The 20,419-nt window shown below is 47.8% G+C and overlaps 1 protein-coding gene across 6 annotated transcripts in view; it reads left to right on the plus strand.

Annotated features, from left to right (window-relative positions):
* Positions 1-20,419, plus strand: part of LOC128419385 (malonate--CoA ligase ACSF3, mitochondrial-like) — a 112,297-nt gene that overhangs the window by 53,957 nt on the left and 37,921 nt on the right. For 5 of the 6 annotated variants that reach the window (XM_053400012.1, XM_053400013.1, XM_053400015.1 and 2 more), the window contains 3 exons: positions 2,333-2,467; positions 3,173-3,284; positions 7,674-8,040. In XM_053400012.1, coding sequence (XP_053255987.1) covers positions 2,333-2,467; positions 3,173-3,284; positions 7,674-7,791 — 365 coding nt within the window. In that variant the 3' untranslated portion in view covers positions 7,792-8,040. Of the gene's footprint in view, positions 1-2,332; positions 2,468-3,172; positions 3,285-7,673; positions 8,041-20,419 lie in introns of those variants that run through there. The other variant, XM_053400010.1, reaches the window with a different exon arrangement.

A 20,419-nucleotide genomic window follows, 5' to 3' on the forward strand; every position in this document is an offset into this window, starting at 1 on the left:
TGCATAGAAAGATGTTGGAAAGTACTCTAGCCCACCTCCCCAACCCTTCCTTGGAAGAAGATTTCGCTTGCCATCTCTACACCTCTCCTTCACAAAGCTATACTACTTGACACCTCTGCATCTTCATATGCAAATTCCATCTCAGGCACTCTTAATAAAACCTGCAAGAATTTTAAAACAGCCACTCTGGAAACACTGCTGCATCCACAGCTTCCTTCCCCTTAAGATAATGAGGGGGGAGATGAGCACAATCCAACCCCTTTTTGTCCTGCACATCAATTACATGGCAGGTCCTTCCCCCACCCAGGGTGAAGGAGGCCAGCAGTGAGCGCTCTGAGTCAGCAGCCGCAGGAGCACCAGCAGGGAGAAATGCAACTATGTGGTCTGGGAGCTTTTCCTGATAGCCAGTTTAGTTCCAGAGGAAGCAATGGAAGGCAGGGAAGGAATTCTGCCTCAGACTCTGGAATGCCTCTGCCAGTCAAATAATACTGAGTGAAATGAACCAGTGATGCAACTCAGTATAAGGCAATTTAGAGTTTTAGACCACATCCACACCATACATTTGAAGCATTATGATACAGTGGTACCTCGGGTTACATATGCTTCAGGTTACAGACGCTTCAGGTTACAGACACCACTAACCCAGAAATAGTACCTCGGGTTAAGAACTTTGCTTCAGGATGAGAACAGAAATCGTGCTCCGGCGGCAGCGGGAGGCCCCATTAGCTAAAGTGGTGCTTCAGGTTAAGAACGGACCTCCGGAACGAATTAAGTACTTAACCTGAGGTACCACTGTACTACCTTAAACAGCTATGGCTTCCCCCAAAGAATTCTGGGAGCTGTGGTTTGTTGAGGGTGCAGAGAATTGTAAGGAAACCCCTGTTCCCCTCCAAGAGCTACAGTTCCCAGAGTTCCCTATGAAGAGAGATTGATTGTTAAACCACTCTGGGAATTGTAGCTGGGGAAGGGGTGTCAGGGGCCCCCTAACAGCACCCATAACAAAGTACACCTGGAATTCTTTGGGGGATGCCATGACTGTTTGAAATGGTGACATCATGCTTGAAATGTACCGTGCAGATTTGGCCCTAGTGAGTTCATCCCATTTCTCTCTGCTACCTCATACCTCGAATGCCAACAAGCTGTAGCCAGGTGTGGGCTGAGGCAAGAGGACCATTATGACCAGTCCGCAGAGGACAGACCCTCCGTATCTATGTTGAGCTGATGTTTCAGAGAACAGCCTTGTGTTCAGCTGACATTTCAGAATGGCAGTGGATGGCACAGGCAAGAGAGAGGGGCTTGTGCTTCTCTTGCCTAGGAGGCTGCAGCTTCCCAGAGCCCTGGAGGATGTGAGGGAGGGTAAGTGAGAGAGAGGGCAGAAGAATCTGGGAGACAAGCCACAAAAGGAAACCTGGTCAGGGCCAGGGTGGACTCCCTCATGGCGGAAAGGACAATGGTAAGCCTTTGGTCAAGCTCACCTAATCTAACCAAACCAATCCTTTCTAGATGAGACCCCTAAGATCCATCTAGTCCAGCATCCTGTTTATCACAGCAGCCAACCAGATTCTTCCAGGAAGCCCAACAGGCAAGCCATGAAAGTGCTCAGTGGCATATTGGCTGTGAACATGGAGGTCCCATGCGTCACACTGGTCCTGAAGCTTCACTGGCTGCTATTGAGCTACCAACCCAGTTCAAGGTGCTAGTTCGAGTGTGTAAAGCCCTGTGGCTTGAGACGAAAGTACCTAAAGAGCACATTTCCCCAATACAACCATCTCAGGCCCTAGAGTTGGCAAGTGATGTCTTCCTTGGTGATGGTGCTGCTGCCCAGTTGGTATGGATCAGCAGCTGCTATTAAAAAAAAGTTTCCAAATTAGAACAGCCAGGTGTCCAGAAACTGCTAGGTATGGCTCATAATCTGTCATAAAATAAAAGAATGAAAACAAACTGAACCAATAAGTTAGCAATGTTTACCATAGCCAAATATGTTTCACTCGCGGTGTCCCTCATTGGTCATAACAAATAACTATAATACAGCAAATAATAAGTCAAATATTGTATGTGCATTGTCATAGACATGCATTGTTTTTAATTGGTATTAAAATGCTTTTCGTATATTACAGGCACAACATCCATTCGTTCTTATTTTTATCCCTCCTTTTTCCATCCTATTAGCTGCCCTCACTAGCCATTGCCTCTTGTCTTTGCCTTCTCTGCCATCGCTGCCACACCTCTTCCTCTTTCATTATTAGTGGCTTCCAGGTGTTGATCTCCACCCTGCTGTTCCACCCCTAGAAATGTCACCTGCCTCATCTTACCAGCTCCTTTCTTTTTCCAGGTGACACGGCTGTGTATAAGGAGGGCACCTACTGGATCAGAGGACGGACCTCAGTTGACATCATCAAAAGCGGCGGCTACAAAATCAGTGCCCTGGAAGTCGAGCGCCACCTGCTGGCTCACCCCAGCATTGCTGGTAAAGCCTAGCCACGCCCTGCAGCTACTTATTGATTTGCTAACATAGTTCAGTTCATGTACTTAGTGCTTTACAAAGTGCAGCAAGGTCTGACAGGTCCCCCAATGGCATTCCACATTCCAGGTAAACCCACCCACCCTCCTTCACTTGCACAGACACACTCAATCCCTCTCTCTCTCCCACCACCTCAAACGAAACTGCCCTGTATACTAAGACAGTTTGGAGGATTGTAAACAGTATCTGGCAGTGGCTCTCTGAGGTTTTAGGTGGTCCTTCCCAGCCTTACCTGAAGACATCAGGACCTGAACCTGAGACATATTCTCCCATAAATGGCACTCAGGGCAGCTAACGAGCTATAGTTAAGGCAAAATATTGCAGAGTGTTTAAAGAAAGAGGGAGAAAATAGTGCAGCTATTGCAAATTGGGTAATTTTAATATGTTTTAAAGTAGGGTTGTAAATCTTCCTTGATTTTTTACTATCAAGTGGTATATAAATTTTTTGAAATAAATAATAGCATAATGAATAAATTAAATAAGTCACCTCAGATTAAAACAGTTCTAGCAGCCTGCCCACCAAACTGAAACAGGCACCAAGTTTAACACAAAGACCAAAAATAAGTTTGGACAAAGTAAGGTGAATTTCTTGTAGGAGGGAGTTCTTCCCACCTTCTCTGTGTGACTCTTTCACACTTTCCCCCTCTCCAGATGTGGCTGTGATTGGTGCCCCGGACATGACGTGGGGTCAGAAGATCAGCGCTGTGGTCAGGCTGCATGAGGGCCAGGCACTGTCTCTCACGGACCTGAAGGAATGGGCAAGGTAACATGGCAGCACCCACTGGGTATGGGGTGTCATGGGAAGGTCTAGGGCAGGCCATTGTCTATTCCAGTTGAATACTTACTTGGGAGAAAGGCGGGGTATAAATATATTAAATAAGTAAAATGAATAAATGCAGGATGAACAGTAGCCAAACCAATGGGTACAAACTAAAGTTATTTACAAGCTGGTTTCCAAACTTCCCAACATTTATGATATTTTTCCTACGGTAAGAATGAAAATATATTCAGCTGGTAAATGAAAAAGTAAATATACAGTGGACGCTCGGGTTGCGAACGTGATCCGTGTGGGATGCATGTTTGCAACCCGCGTCTGCGCACATGTAGGTTGCCATTCGGCGCTTCTGCGCATACGCAAAGCGCGATTTAGCGCTTCTGCGCATGCTCGACCACCGAAACCCAGAAGTAACCCATTCCAGTACTTCCGAGTTTCAGTGGTCCGTAACCCAAAAAAAATGCAACCTGAAGCGTGTGTAATCCAAGGTATGACTGTACTGGTAGAATGCCATTCATTCCTCTACTTTACTCCACTGTGAATTTCCTACTTCAGCCTTCTCCAACCTGGTGACCGCTAGATATCTTGTACTATAATTCCCATTAGCTCCAACCAGCATGACCATGACTCTGCTGGCTGAAGCTAATGGGAGTTGTAGTCCAGAACATCAGACTAGCATCTGGTTGTAGAAGTCTGTGTTTCGATTATTTAGCCAAGAGGGTACAGTTGTCCTCTGTTGCAGTTTAATGCCATCACTGACCAGAGGGTGGCACTGCAGCTATCAGTATTTAGTGGAGGGGGTCAGGTGACACCAGGAGCCAATAGGGGTCCACTTGGTTCTATAAAACTGCTGGTTGCATCCTAGCTATTTAGTCTGTATATGTTATTCAAGTATAGGCTGGGCTGTTGTTGGACTATCTATTGCTACTTCCCTCTAGGCCAATGGGTCTGGAACAACACAGTTAATTCCTTCTGACTCATGAGGCTACAAACATGGCTCTAGATTTTTTGTGTGCAATGCTATTCCTATGTGCTTTCTTGCCCTCCCCTGCTACCAAGCTGGGCCTATATTAGAGAGCTAGTCTCCAAGGTGTGCTGAAATGATAGAAGCAGAATACACACACACACACACACACACACACACACACACCATTTTTCAGCAGTTCAACTAATACAAATTGAATAAGGGTTCCCTTGTCCCAGGTGGCTGCTCCACCCCCCACTCCCAAAAACATATTGGATGCTTTTTTAGAGGGTATGTGAAACTGGTGCTATTCACAAACCACAGGCATTCTTGTTTCATCCAGGGCTGCACAGCTGCCCAATTAAACAGTCCCCAGGATTTGCAAAAATCACAGTGGGAGGTTTGCAATTTAGCAAATGTGAGGAATACTCTTGCTAGCCTCTGTTGCTCTGAATAAACAGCAAAGAAAACTCACAAAGAAATCCAGAGGTGTGGAGGCCTTGAGCCCTGGCCTCTCACTCCCCTGCCTGCATGCCAGCTTCCTCGCATAACACTTGAGAGGCTGGCTGTGCACTTGCACATCACCCATACATTTTTTTTACATAACAGAATAGAAAGACCTCTAAAGGGTCATACCAAAAGCCCATCTAGTTTAGCCTTCTGCTTCCCTAGGGAAGGACCGTAACTCAGTGGCAGAGCATGTGCTTTGTATGCAGAAGGACCTCTTCTCTCTGAAATGCTAGAGACCCACCGACAATCAGCATAGGCAGTGCTGAGCCAGACGGACAGTGTAAATCAGGTTCCTACATTCCCATAGTTCCACTGCAACCAACCTGGGGTGCTCACTACACCATGCCCACGTTAGCATTCTCCTGGGAACTGGTATATGTGGCATCTGAAAGTGTGGCCCTGGAAACTGGTTGAGCTGATTATGAGCCCAGCAGTGTTGGTTATTGGTCATTTCCTGCTTCTTGTGCTATGGAGGTGGGTTCCCCGTCACCACCAAACACATGTGCTCATGTACAGCCCCACTTCCTCCTCCCAGGCAAAGATTATCCATGCCCAGCTCCTCAATAGAAAGAACAGCCCAGTGATGGCCAGAAGAGGGAATGGTATACCAGTGTTACAAAAGCTTCTTTAGCAGGCTGCGCAGGGAGAATAAGGTGTGTTGCATAAAGGCTGTAAGAGGGTGCAAAAGCTGAAAACCAGCCGTGTCAAGCGCAGAGGGCCCAGCATAGCTGTTATCAAGCCTTTAACTTCCTTCACTCCCATCACTTCTCGAGTCAGAGCTGTTAGGGTGGTGGCAGCAGGGGAACAAGTGCTATCTCCTTGCACATCTCCCCTCTTTGCCCTTGTGCCTCAGTTTCCTGCCTGTCTCCTCACAGCCAAGATTGCAGGGCAGGTCTCTCCAGAGCAGCAGTGTCTGAGCACCTCGGGAAGAGTCTTTGGCCCGCTCTCGCTCTCTCCGCACGCCGCCTCCCGGGTCTCACACCCCTGCCGGCTTCTTCCACTGCCGCTCGTCCTGTCTCTCCTCTTTATCTTCCACGCCACTTGCCTCCCTTCGTCCCTCCGCCCCCCGCCACATTCTCTGGCAGGAGACACATGTCCTTCTTCAGAGTGATTCATTTTGTGGCTTTCGCCTCCAATCTGCTCCCGGTGACAAGCCGGTCCTGAGCTCGAGGCCTCCCTCCACATGGCAGAAAGGCATCGATAGTTTGAAAGCAGTGGAGGCACTGAGGGAGGAGAAGAGCCCTGACATGCTGGGCGGGCTTGGCATGTCACTCCAGACTCTGTACCCGTCAGAGCAGGGCATGCCCTGCAGCCAGTGGTGTAGTGAGGGAAAGCATCCCACATGCATATGATCACGCACACTTTGCAGTGGGCAAGGTGACTTTCTTTCGTGCTCAGACAGTCCCCTGGTGGGGCTTTAATAAGAAGCTGAACTTGTTTGGCATCCTCCCCATCATGCATGCCTGTGATCAAGAGGAATGGGGGGGAGGTGGTTGCACATAGGAGGGGGGCTTGTGTGGAGGGCCGGGTGTTTGCAAGGCTCCTTAGCGCTTATGTTGACAATTTGTCATTTGCTCTTCCTGCCATATCTAATTGCAAGGATTGATGAGAACCCATTAAAAGTGATCCATTCTGCTTCTTGGAGGTGCTTTGTCTGGGCACTTTCTCTCTCTCTCTCTCTCTCTCTCTCTCTCTCACACACACACACACACACACGCACACACACACAAACACACACACACTGTGGTACGTTGTTACTCAGCCTTAAGCATCCATGTGCATGGCTGGGTGACCCAGAGCAATATGTGGGTACAGAACGCCCTCCAAGCAGCTGCTCCTCCTGTGCCACCCTTGCTCTAAACCCCCTGGTTGAAGGACAGCGTTCCATCAGAATAGGCACAATCGATTGCATAGGAGCCTAACATGGGCTGTGCTGGATGAGGCCAAATTGCCTTCTAGTCCAGCATTCTGCTTCCTACAGTGGTCAGCTAGATGTCCTCCTCTGGAAGCTCACAAGCATGAGAGAAACAGCAGCCCTTGATCTTCCACAGCAGTGGTATGCTGCCTCTAAACATGGAAATTCTTATTTGCCATGATGGCTGACAGCTGCTGAAAGACTTCCTCCTCCTCCTCCTCCTTGACCTTCTCTAATCCCCTTTTGAAGCTATAAAAGGTCTTGCAGCACCTTGAAGACTCACACGTTTATTATAGGAGACCCTTTCCTTTGCCCATCTATGCCAGTGGCCATTAGGACAGAAGTGGAATTTGCACTGTGCAAAGAAGTGCATTCTTTTCATCTGCCCCACTTCTTGTTTTGATTCCAGATTGAACATTTCTGTCCTTGCTTGTTCTGGTCAGGGGGCCATAGGCCTCATGACACAGTGATCTGTATTCTAGTATATACGGAATATTTGTGGGGGGGGGGAGTAGAAACATGAGCACTTCACCTGGCCCAAGTTGAACAGGGCAGTGTCTCCCTGCTCTTAATGACTGGAAGCCTTCACTGGATTATTTCCAGGCTCAAATGTTTGCATAGTTTATATCTGTTGACTCTTATACTGAGGGGTGCACAGTCCTTTCCTTGAGAGTATTTTGGAGAAGGGATGTAGCTCTGTGGGAAAGGTACTGCTTTGCATGCAGGAGGTCCCATGCTCAGTCCTCAGCATCTCCAGGTATACCGCACTGGGAGAGACTCACCACTGAAATACTGGGCAACCATTGCCAGTAAATAACACTGAGCTAGATGTATCAAGGGTCTGATTTGTTATTAGGCACCTTCCAGTGTCCCTGTCCAGCTCTGTATCACAAGGGAAGCCATGATTCAGCGCTTGGGCAGGAGTAGAGAGGAGATGGACATTTGCAGCAGCAGTCTCTTAACCAGAACATGTGCTTGTGTGTCCCAGAGAGTTCATGGCACCTTACACCATCCCCTCTGAACTGCTGGTGGTGGAGGAGATCCCGCGAAACCAAATGGGCAAAGTGGACAAGAAGCAGCTTCTCAAGCATTTCTACTCCACCTAGCAATGGGCGCCTGGCGGGAGTCACGCAGGACGGGGAGGCTTCGTGACAACACCCTGGCATGGAAATGTGGGGCAGCGTGGTGAGGTTTTTCCAAAAGTGTGACTGAGTGCTCTGTTTTCCAACTCCCTGGTGCCACCCTTGCATTTTGACAAGTCCTTATCTCATGATGAGTAAGGTTTGACAGGATCTGCGATTTATTTTCTTAACTTGTGAATCAACGTCTCATAAAATCTGGCTTTCTTCTTGCTCGGTCTGTTTTTTGTTTTTTTGTTTTTGGCTGGCAATATGTTCTTCCTGCAGCGAGTTCAGGGTTTGGCACTGATGCAATTTCGAGCTCCATGTCAATCAGGGTTGCTGGCTTTACCTTCCAGGGCCTGGGGGAACTCAAGGCGTTTTGAACAGAAGCTCTGGGCCCCACCCAAGAGCACACACCCCTACCCACAGAAGGCTCCTGTTTTCATCAGTTGAACAATTACATGTACAACCAAACTGATTGTCTGTTCTGCAAACATGGACTTGCTTAGACTTTATAAAACAAACCAGTGGCTCCTGTCATCATCCACCCCCATCTTTAGGTGTTCTTGTATACTTTTGGGTTCCTAAAAAGGGAATGACAATGAAAATTGTTGCTATCCCCTCCCTCCCTCCTACATGCGTGCACACACACATCCTGAAGTCCAGAAGAGGGTGTATTCCATCAACCCCTTCTCTCCTCCTCAGCAATCTCACCTGTGGGGCTGAGCATCCACCCAAGCCCCCAATGTATAATGCAGGCAACGTTTGTGCTACAACAGCCACCAGAAAGTGTTGGCTTGTATGGCACAATTGGAAGAGATTAACAATGCAACCCTGTCCATATTTACTCAGAAGTAAATATATTAGGGGTGGATGCATCTGACAACAATTTCAGTTTCTCTCAGTTTTTCGTTTTTTCCGTCTTAAGTTCACTTTGCCCTATTTCTGCACCATTTTGAGTTTTTTATTTAAAAAGTCTGCATGAACATGTGTACATGCTCATGCACATTTCTAATATACACATTTTTGCCAAATATGCACACTTTTTTAAAAACAGTTTTTCCTAATATGCATTTTTGTGCATTGTTTTGACTGCTATAAACAATTTTTTCTTGCACATTTCCCACTAAATATATGCTTTTTATGTTTGCGTTTATTTACGTATTTTCTTTTTTGATGGAGAACTGCATTGCAGAATTCAGAGAAGTGGGAATTTAGAACTATAGCTGCAATTCAGTTTGTGTATTGGTTTGAGAACTGCAAACGAGATACCAGATCAATCCCCCCCCCCCCCCGCAATTTCCACACCTTAGCAAATATGTGCAGGATTGCAGCCTACTTCAGACTGTGAACCTTACTTGGTTTAGGAAGCTGGAATGTTATGAGAGCCCATTGTACTGATGCTCATATGCTTTCCGTAACTGAATGTTGCAAAGTGACAAAGCTGTAAGCTGCAACCTTTCGTGTTACAAATTCCGTTGTCTTTGGGGTGTTGCAACATTCAACATACGTAGAATCCCCATATGAAATTGGCAGTTTCTACTTAATTCTGAACTCTTTTCTACCCACCTTTGTTTGCTTTTCTGTTTTAAAGCAACATCTCAATTTGCACTAATTCTTATAATTAGACACTCTGGGCGGCGGCAGCACTTTGCCAATCAAAGGGCAAAGTGCAAAAGTGCATTCTCTGAGGGCTCATCCATACTTCCTCTTTTCCCGCTTCTTCCTCTGGGGAAAACAGCTCTTTAGCACTCAGCCAACAGAAATTTGGGTTTCCCCCGATTGCCATTTGTCCCAATCTATTACTAAAGAGCGATTTTCCCTTGGAAAGGAGTGGAAGAAGGGGGAAACCTATGAGACCCGTTCTTTCTAGGCACATGTGGAATTGTGGCCAGCACCTAAGTGGCTCTGCCTATCATGTGCTTCCACAAGAGACGGGAGAAGCATCATTGTAGCTCTCGCGTGTGCTGTGGAATGAGCGTCATTGGGAATTCTGCTGCTCTGATCAATGTGCTTTAAAATGCTTTTACTCAGTTCCCATTCTCCTACGGCTGAAGACGTTCCCCATGGGGAGACTCTTCCGTTTGGTGCTCCTTTTCTGTCATCAGTCCTCGATCCACTTCACCTTCAACCTGCATGCGGCTCCATCTCAGATGAAATAATATCTCATTCAGCAGGTATCACAGATGCATATAAACACCCTTTGCTTCGCACCCTGGTCCCCTCCTGCCCTTCTTCATCCCACTCTTTCCAGCCAAGTCTCCCTGCTTTTCTCTCTCTCTCTCTCTCTCTCTCTCTCTCTCTCTCTCTCTCTCTCTTTCTCTCCTTTTTGAGGGGTTTTCCCCTCTATTTTTATGGTGCCGTAAAAGAGTCCTTCATTAGGGGAGTGTAATCTCAGTGCGAGGACGGCTAATAACCCACCGTAAATTGCGATCTGTCCTTTTGCACGCTCTGCCACACTCTCCTTCTGTTTGGCTACAGATGCAGGGTGGTGAAGGGGAGGGAGTAGTCATTAGGGAAGAGCAAATAAATGTCAGCCTCTCTTAATAACCCAGGCATGCCTCTCTCTCCCCCCCTCTCTCTGCGCTGCTCCCAACAGGCTTCCTAGGGTGAGTCAATTCAACCTGGAGACCCCACAGGCCTAGACCTGCTCATGCTTGTGTTCATCCATGGGGCTGGCTCTGCACACATGAGCTTCCTGCCAGTGTTGCTCAAGTATAGCTAATGCACATGCCAAGATAAGGCCAATCCACAACCCACTTAGGTCTGCATACTCGGAAGATTTCAAAGGATGGTTCTGGTTTGAGATAACCCAGAAACGCTTAAGAGCAAAATAATTTTAGAATAGCCGTTGTGGTTCAGTCTGAAGGTTTCAGGTAGTCAAGCGCAGTGGACAAGCCTTGACCTCCAGGAGAAACCACAAGCAGGATATGAGAGCAATAGCCCTCACCTGTCAATCCACCACAGCCAATATTTATTTTATTTATTACATTTGTATCTCAGCTTTTTCCTCCAAGAGGCTCTTTAAAAATATATATATTCGAAATTTTCAGTCCTCCAAGAGGCTCAAGGTGCTGTACATGGGTCTTCCCCTCCTTGTGTAATTGTCACAACAACCCTGTGAAGTAGGACAGGCTGAGAGGCAGGGACTGCCGTGGCCGAGTAGGGATTCAGACAATGGTCTTCCAGGTCATTGTCTGTCACTCTAACCACTGCACCACACTGGCCATTGAAACGCATTTTGCTCCATAGATTTCTCCTGATTCCTTTTACAACCCCAACACCAGCAGTCATTCATGCCTATCTAGATCAGGGTGTAGCTGCATTCTTCTAGGGTCCATAGAGCAGGGTTGGCTAGCTCCTGGTCCAGGGACCTGATCCAGCCTCCAAGAAAAAAATTTAGGACATAAGAAGAGCCTGTCAGATCAGGCCAATGGCCCATCTAGTCCAGAGTCCTGTTCTTAGAGTGGCCAACCAGATGCCTGTCGTTTCCACCTGCTTCCCTTTACCCCAAGACCCTAATGATTTTGGCAGAGCTGCAATAAATAAACAGATTGGAGTGCTGTGTTGGATGGCGCAGGTTTAAACCTCTCTTCCCTGCCCAGCCTCCTGAATGCAAATAATCACTGCTTTGCCAGATATTGGAGTGATCATTTGATGAGCAGAGGGGGGGCTCTGTGGGGGGGGAGAGGGAGAGGGGGCCACATGCACTTTTGGAAGCACCCAGTGCTTCCACGTAGCCCCTTGAGGGTTGGCCTATGGTGAATGTGGCCCCCAGGCCCCCAAAGGTTAGCCTCTTCCCTGCCATAACGCTAACCCCTCTCTGTTCCTATTATCTTCCAGGGCTTTGGGGAGACCATTCATTTTCTTGGGGTTCTTTCTGCAGAAAAAGATAATGGCAGATTGTTTCCAGTCCCTTTTCCAGCTTTTCTGCTTGTAGAGAAAATCTTGGAACCATAGCTGCAGCATATGGTCTGCAAGAAGAAGGCAGTTTTAAAAATAATTAAAAGTAGGGGGGAGGGAATCCCTCTCCCAGGCAACATTTTTTTCCCAAAAACCCAGAATGGGGGGGATCCCAGGTTTCCCTTTGACTTCTGTTGCAGTTCTGTTGCCAAGCTATAACAGATCCTGCCGATCGCAGCGGCACCATAGAGCTTATTGTGAAAAATGGGGGAGGTGGGGGGGTCAGGAGCCAAGCATCCTTAGTTCCTCTCCTCCCACCCCCATATACCCATTGGGGCACATCACCAAGCCATGGGTGCCAGGAAGGAGCACTCTGTTTGGGGCTATCGTGCCATCCCCTTGGTTAAAACATCAACGACGCAGTAAATTTTTTCACTTACCATATAGATCAATATCAAATTATCATGTCTCGCGTTCATAACTCTTAAGCAAGCAACAATGGGGAGAGACAAGGTCACTGGAGAATAAATAGCAGCCGGTGCGCTCCGTGATCTATCATTCCCGACAAGCCTCTGCACCTTGCACCAGGCCACTGACAAGATCATTAATAAAACTCCGCCGTTGCCCGATCGATGGGTTTGATGGATGAGCACAGGTAGCAAATACAGTAAAACAGCTGCCTGTCATGCTTGGGTGAGGGATGTGAGCTCCGCCAAGGGGGCTTGCTGGTAGGCTGCGACGTTTTCCTTGGGGCTTTCTTTTGAAAGGAAGGAAAAACAAGATCTTTAAAGGCCATTCAGCGTTTGCCAATGAACACTTGAACTCAGCACCTGAGCTCCCTGCCTGGGTGGGAGACTGTTGCTGGTGCCAAGTGGGGAGGGGAGGGGACAGTGTTGTAGTTAAAGCAGGAAGGAGAGGGAGCTTCCCTCCTGTCTCTGCCCCTGCTTATCATTTCTACTCCTTGCAGTAGGAGGTGCCAAAAGGGACAGCAGCTGTGTCCAGCTGGGCTTGCTTGTCCTAGGGGAAGGCAGTAGCTGGGTGGAAGGGCATCTGCAGAAGCCCCTAGATTCAACCCTCAGCATTGCCAGGTAAAAGGTGAGTGGCACTGGAGAGTCCTGGAGAGTCCTGGCCAGAGTCTGTGGCTCTCCTGATGTTGCTAGACTCCAGCTCCCAGCAGTCCCAGGCAGCACAGTCAGTTGGCAGGAAGAATGGGAGGACCAAAAGCTTCCCCATCTCCAGAGCAGACGACATGAGGGACTTAGCCAGACATGAAGACCACATTCACACCATACATTTAAAGCACTGTGGTGCCCCTTTAAACAATCATGGCTTCCCCCAAATAATTATGGGAGCTGAAGTTTGTTAAGGGAGCTGAGAGTTGTTAGGAGACCCCTGTTCCCTGCACTGAGATAACAGTTTCTAGGGTTCCCTGTGGAGAGGCCTTGAAACCACTCTAGAAATTATAGCTCTAAAAGTGAACCTACCACAGCAGCAGAACAGATTTAAGTGTAACCTTTGGGACAGGAACCATTTTTTTAGGACCCCTATTTATTATCTTTTTTTATTATTAGCGCCAATTTCTTGCTTTAGTAATTAATTAAATAAAAGAGGTTCAGTGCTATAACACCATGAGGGTATCATGTTAATCTTATATTAAAAAGTTCTCTTTTAAAAGCCTTTTCCAATCACCCCATTAATAGCGTGGATAAAATTGCTATGACCAGAGAATGTGTGTATATGGTTTTTATATATATATATATATATATATATATATATATATATATATATATTATATAAATAAATTTAAATTTGCATTCTATTCTAGCATTATAGTGCCATATAACTCTGTAATACCACAACACAACGGATTAACACTATATTGTTATGGTGCTATATTGATATGCTGCTACACACATATCGTTGCACACCAACCCAATCTCTGAGAGGTGTGAGATTCCTGGGGTTCCAGGCACTTACTCAGGGTTTGTGTTTCCTTTGAAGTGAAGCCCAACAGAGACTGTTGTGTCTTTATGATGCACATATATACAACTTGAGCCTGTGATGGAGGGGTTCACAGCATCAACACCCCAAAGCGTGATTCAAACAGACATCAAACGCGGCTCTCATAGTTTGCTCTGACTCTCCCTCCAGCTTGCTGCTTTACTTCTAGGTGACATCTCTTCAACTCAGCTATGAACCCTGGATTTTTCCTTCTAACTATCTCTGAGTTGAGGGAGCCCCCTAATTTTGCATCTTGCGCAGTACCCCTTCCTTTGTTCTCTTAATGGCCCGCCACCAAGTCAATCTCCTCAACACGGGAAGCTAGCCTGGCTTATATTTTAATACCTGCTGGATCCAGGGGTTAGAAGGATCTCACAAACGGCCCACTTCCTTCCCCCGCAAACTCATAACAGCATATAAGCATTTTAGTGCTGATTACAAGATGGAATTTAAATATATATGGGGTGATAAATGGGTTGTAGGGCAGAAAGTGATTATATGCTGAGTTTCAAGTGCCCCCCCCATGTCACACCGTGTGGATGGAACATAGTGGGCTCTACAGTCAGAGCACAGTGCTCTCCTTAGTGTAGAGTTCAATTCCACTTGCAGCCTGGGTAGCACTAGAAACTGCCCCTTTGGAAGCAGCCATGACCCATGAACTCTTGCTGCCATTGGCCACCAGCTCATTCCTCTTCCTCCCTCCTGCTCGTTGCCATCCTCCTCTCTAGTTGTGACCCGTGTGCCCCATTGACAGTCGGATCATATGCAGCCAGCCCTTCTGTTAGACTGCAACGTCAACAGGCTATTAAGTCATCTGTCTACTTCACTGCTGCCTGCAGGAGTCTTCAGTGACACCATGCAATAAAAGCAATTAAAAACATGCCAACCTCCCAAATTGCTCCCACCTTAGCAGATCAGTGCCATTCTCTATCACGCCTGCCTTATTATCCGGGTGGATACTGCGGCTTGGTTTTTAAAAAGTACAGAGGGACCTGATACGTCAAAGTTAGTTAGTTAGTTAGTTAGTTAGTTAGTTAGTTAGTTAGTTAGTTATTACAGTCACTCGATACATTTATCAGTCATTTTATACCAAAGAGAACGTCTCAAATACACCTGACCTGATAAAATGCAACAAATTAAAGCAAATGAAAACCATAGAATTTTGAAACAACAAACATGACAGCACTTTTCAAATCCCTGAAGGGCTGTCAGCTAGAAGAGGGCAAAGGCTGGTCCTCTGCTGCCCCAGAGGGCAGGATTAGAGATCAAATTGACTTTAAGTCACAGGAGGGTAGATTATGGTTGAAGAAATGTCTGGTTGGCATGAGCAGTCAGGGGGGGGGGGTAGTAGGCTGCCCCTCACTGGAGGCCTGCAACCAGAAGGTGAACAGTCCTCAGTTCAGGATTTCTTGCAGCAAGTAGAGAATAGCCTAAAATGAGAGGGTCTTATAAGCTATCTATGAAACCATGGGGTTGTATCCAATGTGAAAGTGACTTAGCGCTATACTTGTCCCGGTGGTGAGAAGCTTTGTACCAGCGGAGCGTTGTTGCTCAAAAGAAGGCATAAGCAGGTTGCTGGTAACTTTGCCGCACAATAGAATGTGCTGTCTGTTGAGCATCAAGGTTCCACTGGTGTATCTGTTGTATTGGATTGCTCTGTTGCACAGCATCAAAGCTCAACCTGTCTGCCAGTGCAATGGCCCTTGTGTTCATGGACAGACAATGCTGCCCAACGATTCAGCGATAGCATCCACTGATTCAGGCATCATAACGTCCATGGATCCCCCCCCCCCATGCAGAGGCTAATCTCAAAGCAAGGGCCTGTGGAGTAGCTTCAGGAAGCATGCAAAGTGCAGAGGCAACAGAGCAGTGTAAAGAATTTGGGACAGGAAGTGACCGAGGAGCAGATTCCGACTCTTCCCATTGATTGAATTGGGACGGATCGTTAATGTGATGGATATACCTGCTCTGCATGCTTTTCTCTTAAATTTGTCACTGGTTCCCCTGCTATTGACTGGATCAGGGTGAGGAAAGGAGCCACAGCCGCCCAACCAGACCTGCATTGATCCAGCATGGCTCAGCCCCTCCAAACCTTTCAGCTAGTAGATAAAATGGCCAAATTGAAATTGAACGGACTTTCCCCGGGGAGCTTTATCTCTGGCTTAAGTTAGTGTACCTTCTCTGGACATCAGCTCCACTGGTTGGTTTGGGGCAGTCTTTTCAGTGGGGTGGGGGTCATTAGGTTGTCATCTTTTTGCACCACACAGCTCTCCCCCATGCTGCAGTATGTGCTCATATAAATAAAGAGAGTTGCATTTAAAAGAACATCTGAATTGCAAGGATTCAGTGAAGTATCAATGGAATGACAGCTGGGTAAGTCAAATGGTCAAACTCTGGGGGTTCTCACTACTTGGCATATTACCCCTCAAATCTTGGCAGCCTCGTGAATCGCACAGTACCTTCTGTGAAATCTAACACACATCCAGTCAGAGGTTTTCAGCGATGCTCATTCTCTGCATTCTGAACCAACACAGCTCCGATGCTGCAGAGGAACCCCAGTGTGAACAGCTCTTGTGGGAAAGAAGTGGGCGTGTGCTGCAAAGAACTTGACAAATTTTCTGCATTGACACAAAAATTTTTGAGGTCCCAAGTGAGCAGAACAAGGAGCTGGTATGGGAGGAGCTGATAAGTTAAGAGCTGTGCTGGATCAGATGAAAACCCAGCATAGTCCAGCATCTACGGAAAGTCCACAAGCAGGGCCAGAGTGAAACAGTGTTCTCCCCATTTGTGATTCCCAGCAACTGGTGTTTCTCAGAGGCATACTGCCTCTAGCAGTGGAGGGAGAACATAACCATCGTAGCTAGTAATCCTTGAGAACCTGTCCTGGGAATTGGGCTTATTCACACTCACCTTCCCTCTGTGCTTTCCAGGCACGGTCCGCACTTTAAAGTCTGCTTTTTTCTCCCTCTCCAGAGCTTTCCCCATGAAAACCCGCTCTTTAAAGCTAAATCTGAACCAACGACAATCTGCAGGAAACCCCAATTGCCGTTCGTTGCACTTCAACTTTAAAGAGTGGGCATTCTCGGGAGGGGGCATAAAAAAAGAACCGGACACAGAGCCTTAAAGTGCAGACCTCCCCCTGGAAAGAGCAGGGCAAAAGCTAAGTGTGGATTAGCCCTTTGTCTAAACTGATTATAACGTCATCCAAGTTAGCTCTCACTCCCTCTTTTGGGGGAGAGAATTCTCTCTAAATAAATGCTTCCTTTTGTCTGTCCTCAATCTTCCAACAATCAGCTTCATTGCATGACCTTGTGGCCTTCTAGCGTTTTGAGAGAGGGGGAGAGAAACCCTCTTTCCACACACCTCCGTCCTATCCCTTCTCTCTCACTTTCCCCCACAAACTAAAAGTCCTCAACAATGTAGCCTTTCCTTTTGGGGCAGTTTTTCCAGCCCCATGACCTTTTCCTTGGCCTCCTTTCTGCGGCTTTTACAGCTCTACAGCTAGGCTCGAAATCAGCATGGATGATGAGACGCAGTTTAGAGGAACCGGCCTCTGGCCTTTGAGGGTAGTGTGTACTCTCAGGGGCATTCGTCCAGGTGGCAAGGGGCACAGCAAGGCCCCACTGTGCCTCTACCTAAGGCCAAAAGGAAACTCTTCCCTGCCACACATTCACACACAGCAGACCCCCTCCCCAAATGCACACACTATTCCCTTTCTCCCTCAGCTGCTCCTGGCTCTTCTGCCTGCGTGCGGAAAGGGAAGCCAGCATCTCTCCCCAACCACCACCCCACCCCTCCAGAGCTGGGAACTGCCTGCGCTCTTTATAGCTGACATTATCTTTTATTGCCATATAAAATCCTAGGCTCGGGTGCCTTTATTGCTGCTGCTTCGGCATTCAGTGGCAGGGCTGCTGTCTGCCAAGAATGGCACATCTCATCTTGTGCAGTGGGGGATGCAGAGACGGGCTGCTGCATCTCCCTCTCCCTGGTGGTGCATCTCCCTGCTATGTGTGTGTGCGCCTGTGTGCAAGCCAATCGCACACACACCCTCTTTTGCAGGCTGCCTTTGTTCATTTGGGGGTCTGACACCTCGCTCAGCAAGCAGAAGGTCAAGTTCTCCACCTGTGTGTGCGATGCCAAAACCATTCATGTCTCTCACTGCACGGACAGTATGTGGTGGTGATGCCTCTCCTTCAACAACTGCACTGGTTCCCAGTCTGCTCCCACATTCAACATAACCTCCAGGTCCTTACATTCTAAATCCTCTATGAACTTACTCCCTCACCCAACCACTTATTTCTTCTCTGCCCCTCCCAAACTACAGGAACATAAGAAGCTTCCTTATCCTGAGTCAGACCATTGGCCCCCTCGAAATTAGTATTGTTGAGGCTAACTGGTGATAGCTCTGCAGGATTTTAGGCAGCAGCTGTTTTCCAACTTTGGGAAACTTGAGGGATTGAACCTGGGACCTTCTGCATGCAAACCATGAATGGGGTCCCGAATGGGGTAACTGTGCCCCTGAAGGACCAACGATACAGTCTGGGAGTCATTCTGAACTCGTAGCTGTCCATGGAGGCGCAGGTCAATTCTGCGTCAAGGGGAGCTGTCTACCAGCTCCACCTGGTACGCCGGCTGAGACCCCTACCTGCCCGCAGACCGTCTTGCCAGAGTGGTACATGCTCTTGTTATTTCCCGCTTGGACTACAGCAATGTGCTCTACATGGGGCTACCTTTGAAGGTGACTTGGAAACTACAACTAATCCAGAATGCGGCAGCTAGACTGGTGACTGGGAGTGGCCGCCGGTACCACAACACCAGTCCTGTGAGATCTGCATTGGCTCCCAGTACGTTTCTCAGCACAATTCAAAGTGTTGGTGTTGACCTTTAAAGCCCTAAACGGCCTCAGCCAGTATACCTGAAGGAGCTTCTCCACCCCATTCACTCAGCCCAGAGGGCCTTCTGGCAGTTCCCTCACTGCAAGAAGTGAGGTTACAAGGAACCAGGCAGAGGGCCTTCTTGGTAGTGGCGCCTGCCCTGTGGAACGCCCTCCCATCAGATGTCAAGGAGATAAACTTTTAGAAGACATCTGAAGGCAGTCCTGTAATGTCTGATGTTTTACAGTTTTGTATATATGCGGTAAGCCGCCCAGTGTGGCTGGGGTTAGCCAGCCAGATGGGCAGGGTATAAATAATAAAATTATTATTAGTATTATTAATAATAATAATAACCAGCTGCTCTGCCACTTTGTTACTGACCCTAAATATAAAGTTAGGTCCCAGTCCTCATGGTTTTGAATAAAGGCCTGGTTTAAATAGGAGCATAGGAAGCTGTCATACTGAGTCAGACCCATTGCTGCATCTAGCTCAGCATTGTCTGCCTTGACTGGCAGGGGGTGCCCACTAGGATTTCAGGCAGGCACTCTCTCCCAGCCCTACCTGGGGATTTATGTCAAGTGTCCAAACCAAAGCACTGTCCCACAGAGATCCTGGAGCATCCAAGCTGAGGTTGAGCAGACCTAGCACCTCAGCTCTGCTTCCCTTTCCTGCTTTGCCTGCTGATTGCAGCATCTGGGCTTGACGAGGCACATGACCCTCACCTGTCCTGAGCCTACTCCAGCTGAGAAATCACACAGCTCCTCCCAGAGCTAGTGAGCCCCACCTGGCCAGCTAGTGAGCTGGGCTGGGGGCCCTTGCCTGCCTCAGCCTCTTAGAGAACTCTTCCTGCTGCTCCCTATGCCTCAGAGCCCGTCATATTCATGGAGACAGGGGCCCCTCTGGCTCTGATGATGGGTCCTGCTGCTCTGGTTCCTGTGCACTGACCTCCACCCTTCGCCATTCTCTGCAATGCCGTGAGTACTTTCTTCCCCATTCCCTGCTTGCCCCGGCGTGTCCCAGTCCCGGCTACACCCATCTCTGGGATCCTCTTCCTCCTCCCTGCTGTCCTGCCAGTTCATGACACCCGTGATCTTTGTTCTTCCAGCCTCCACTGGCCAAAGGTCTCCTGCACACCTTGAAATTACTCTGCCCATTTTCCCTTGTTGCCCCCTTATGCTTGAAATTGCCTTGAAGAACACCTACACAATTCCACTGTCCTTATCTCATCCAAATCCTTCCTCAAAACCCACCTTTTCCCTTGAAGCCTTTGGCACAGCCCCTTCATCCCAGTACCCTACTTTGACCAAGCCTATGTGGTTTAGTTCTTGGATCTTGAGTTCAGAAAACAGCTTACAAAGACAAGCGTGGGGAGAGAGGGTGGCCACAGTTTTCTTGGGAAGGATGCTCTTTAAACCCCTCCAGACTGGTTGGCTTGCTGTGCGTGTATTCTGCAACATACCATTGATGCAACAGTGCTGTGTTAGTGGTGGATTTCTACCAGGCCATTCACACATCATTCTACTTTATCAGGTCTGTGTTATTGCACCGTTGCTGTGCACAGGGACACTCCTGTGTTGTAGTGCAACAAAAGTGGGAGAAAACAAAAAATCCAGAACATTTGTAGTATGGAAAGTTCCAGGATTATAGCAGGAAGTTATGGGACATGCTGTTGGAAGTTTCAGAAGAGGGATTTGCTTGGGCTTGAGACAGATGGAGGAAGGGGCCTCCAGATTCCCACACTATCCCTGCACTTTTGACCTTTTAGCTGACATCCCTATTTGTTTGAAGCTAGACTGATATGTCTTAGGTTGCATCCTATTTACAACTCCCTTTTC

Source organism: Podarcis raffonei, chromosome 8 (assembly GCF_027172205.1).
Source record: "Podarcis raffonei isolate rPodRaf1 chromosome 8, rPodRaf1.pri, whole genome shotgun sequence".
In the NCBI taxonomy this organism is placed as follows: Eukaryota; Metazoa; Chordata; class Lepidosauria; order Squamata; family Lacertidae; genus Podarcis; species Podarcis raffonei.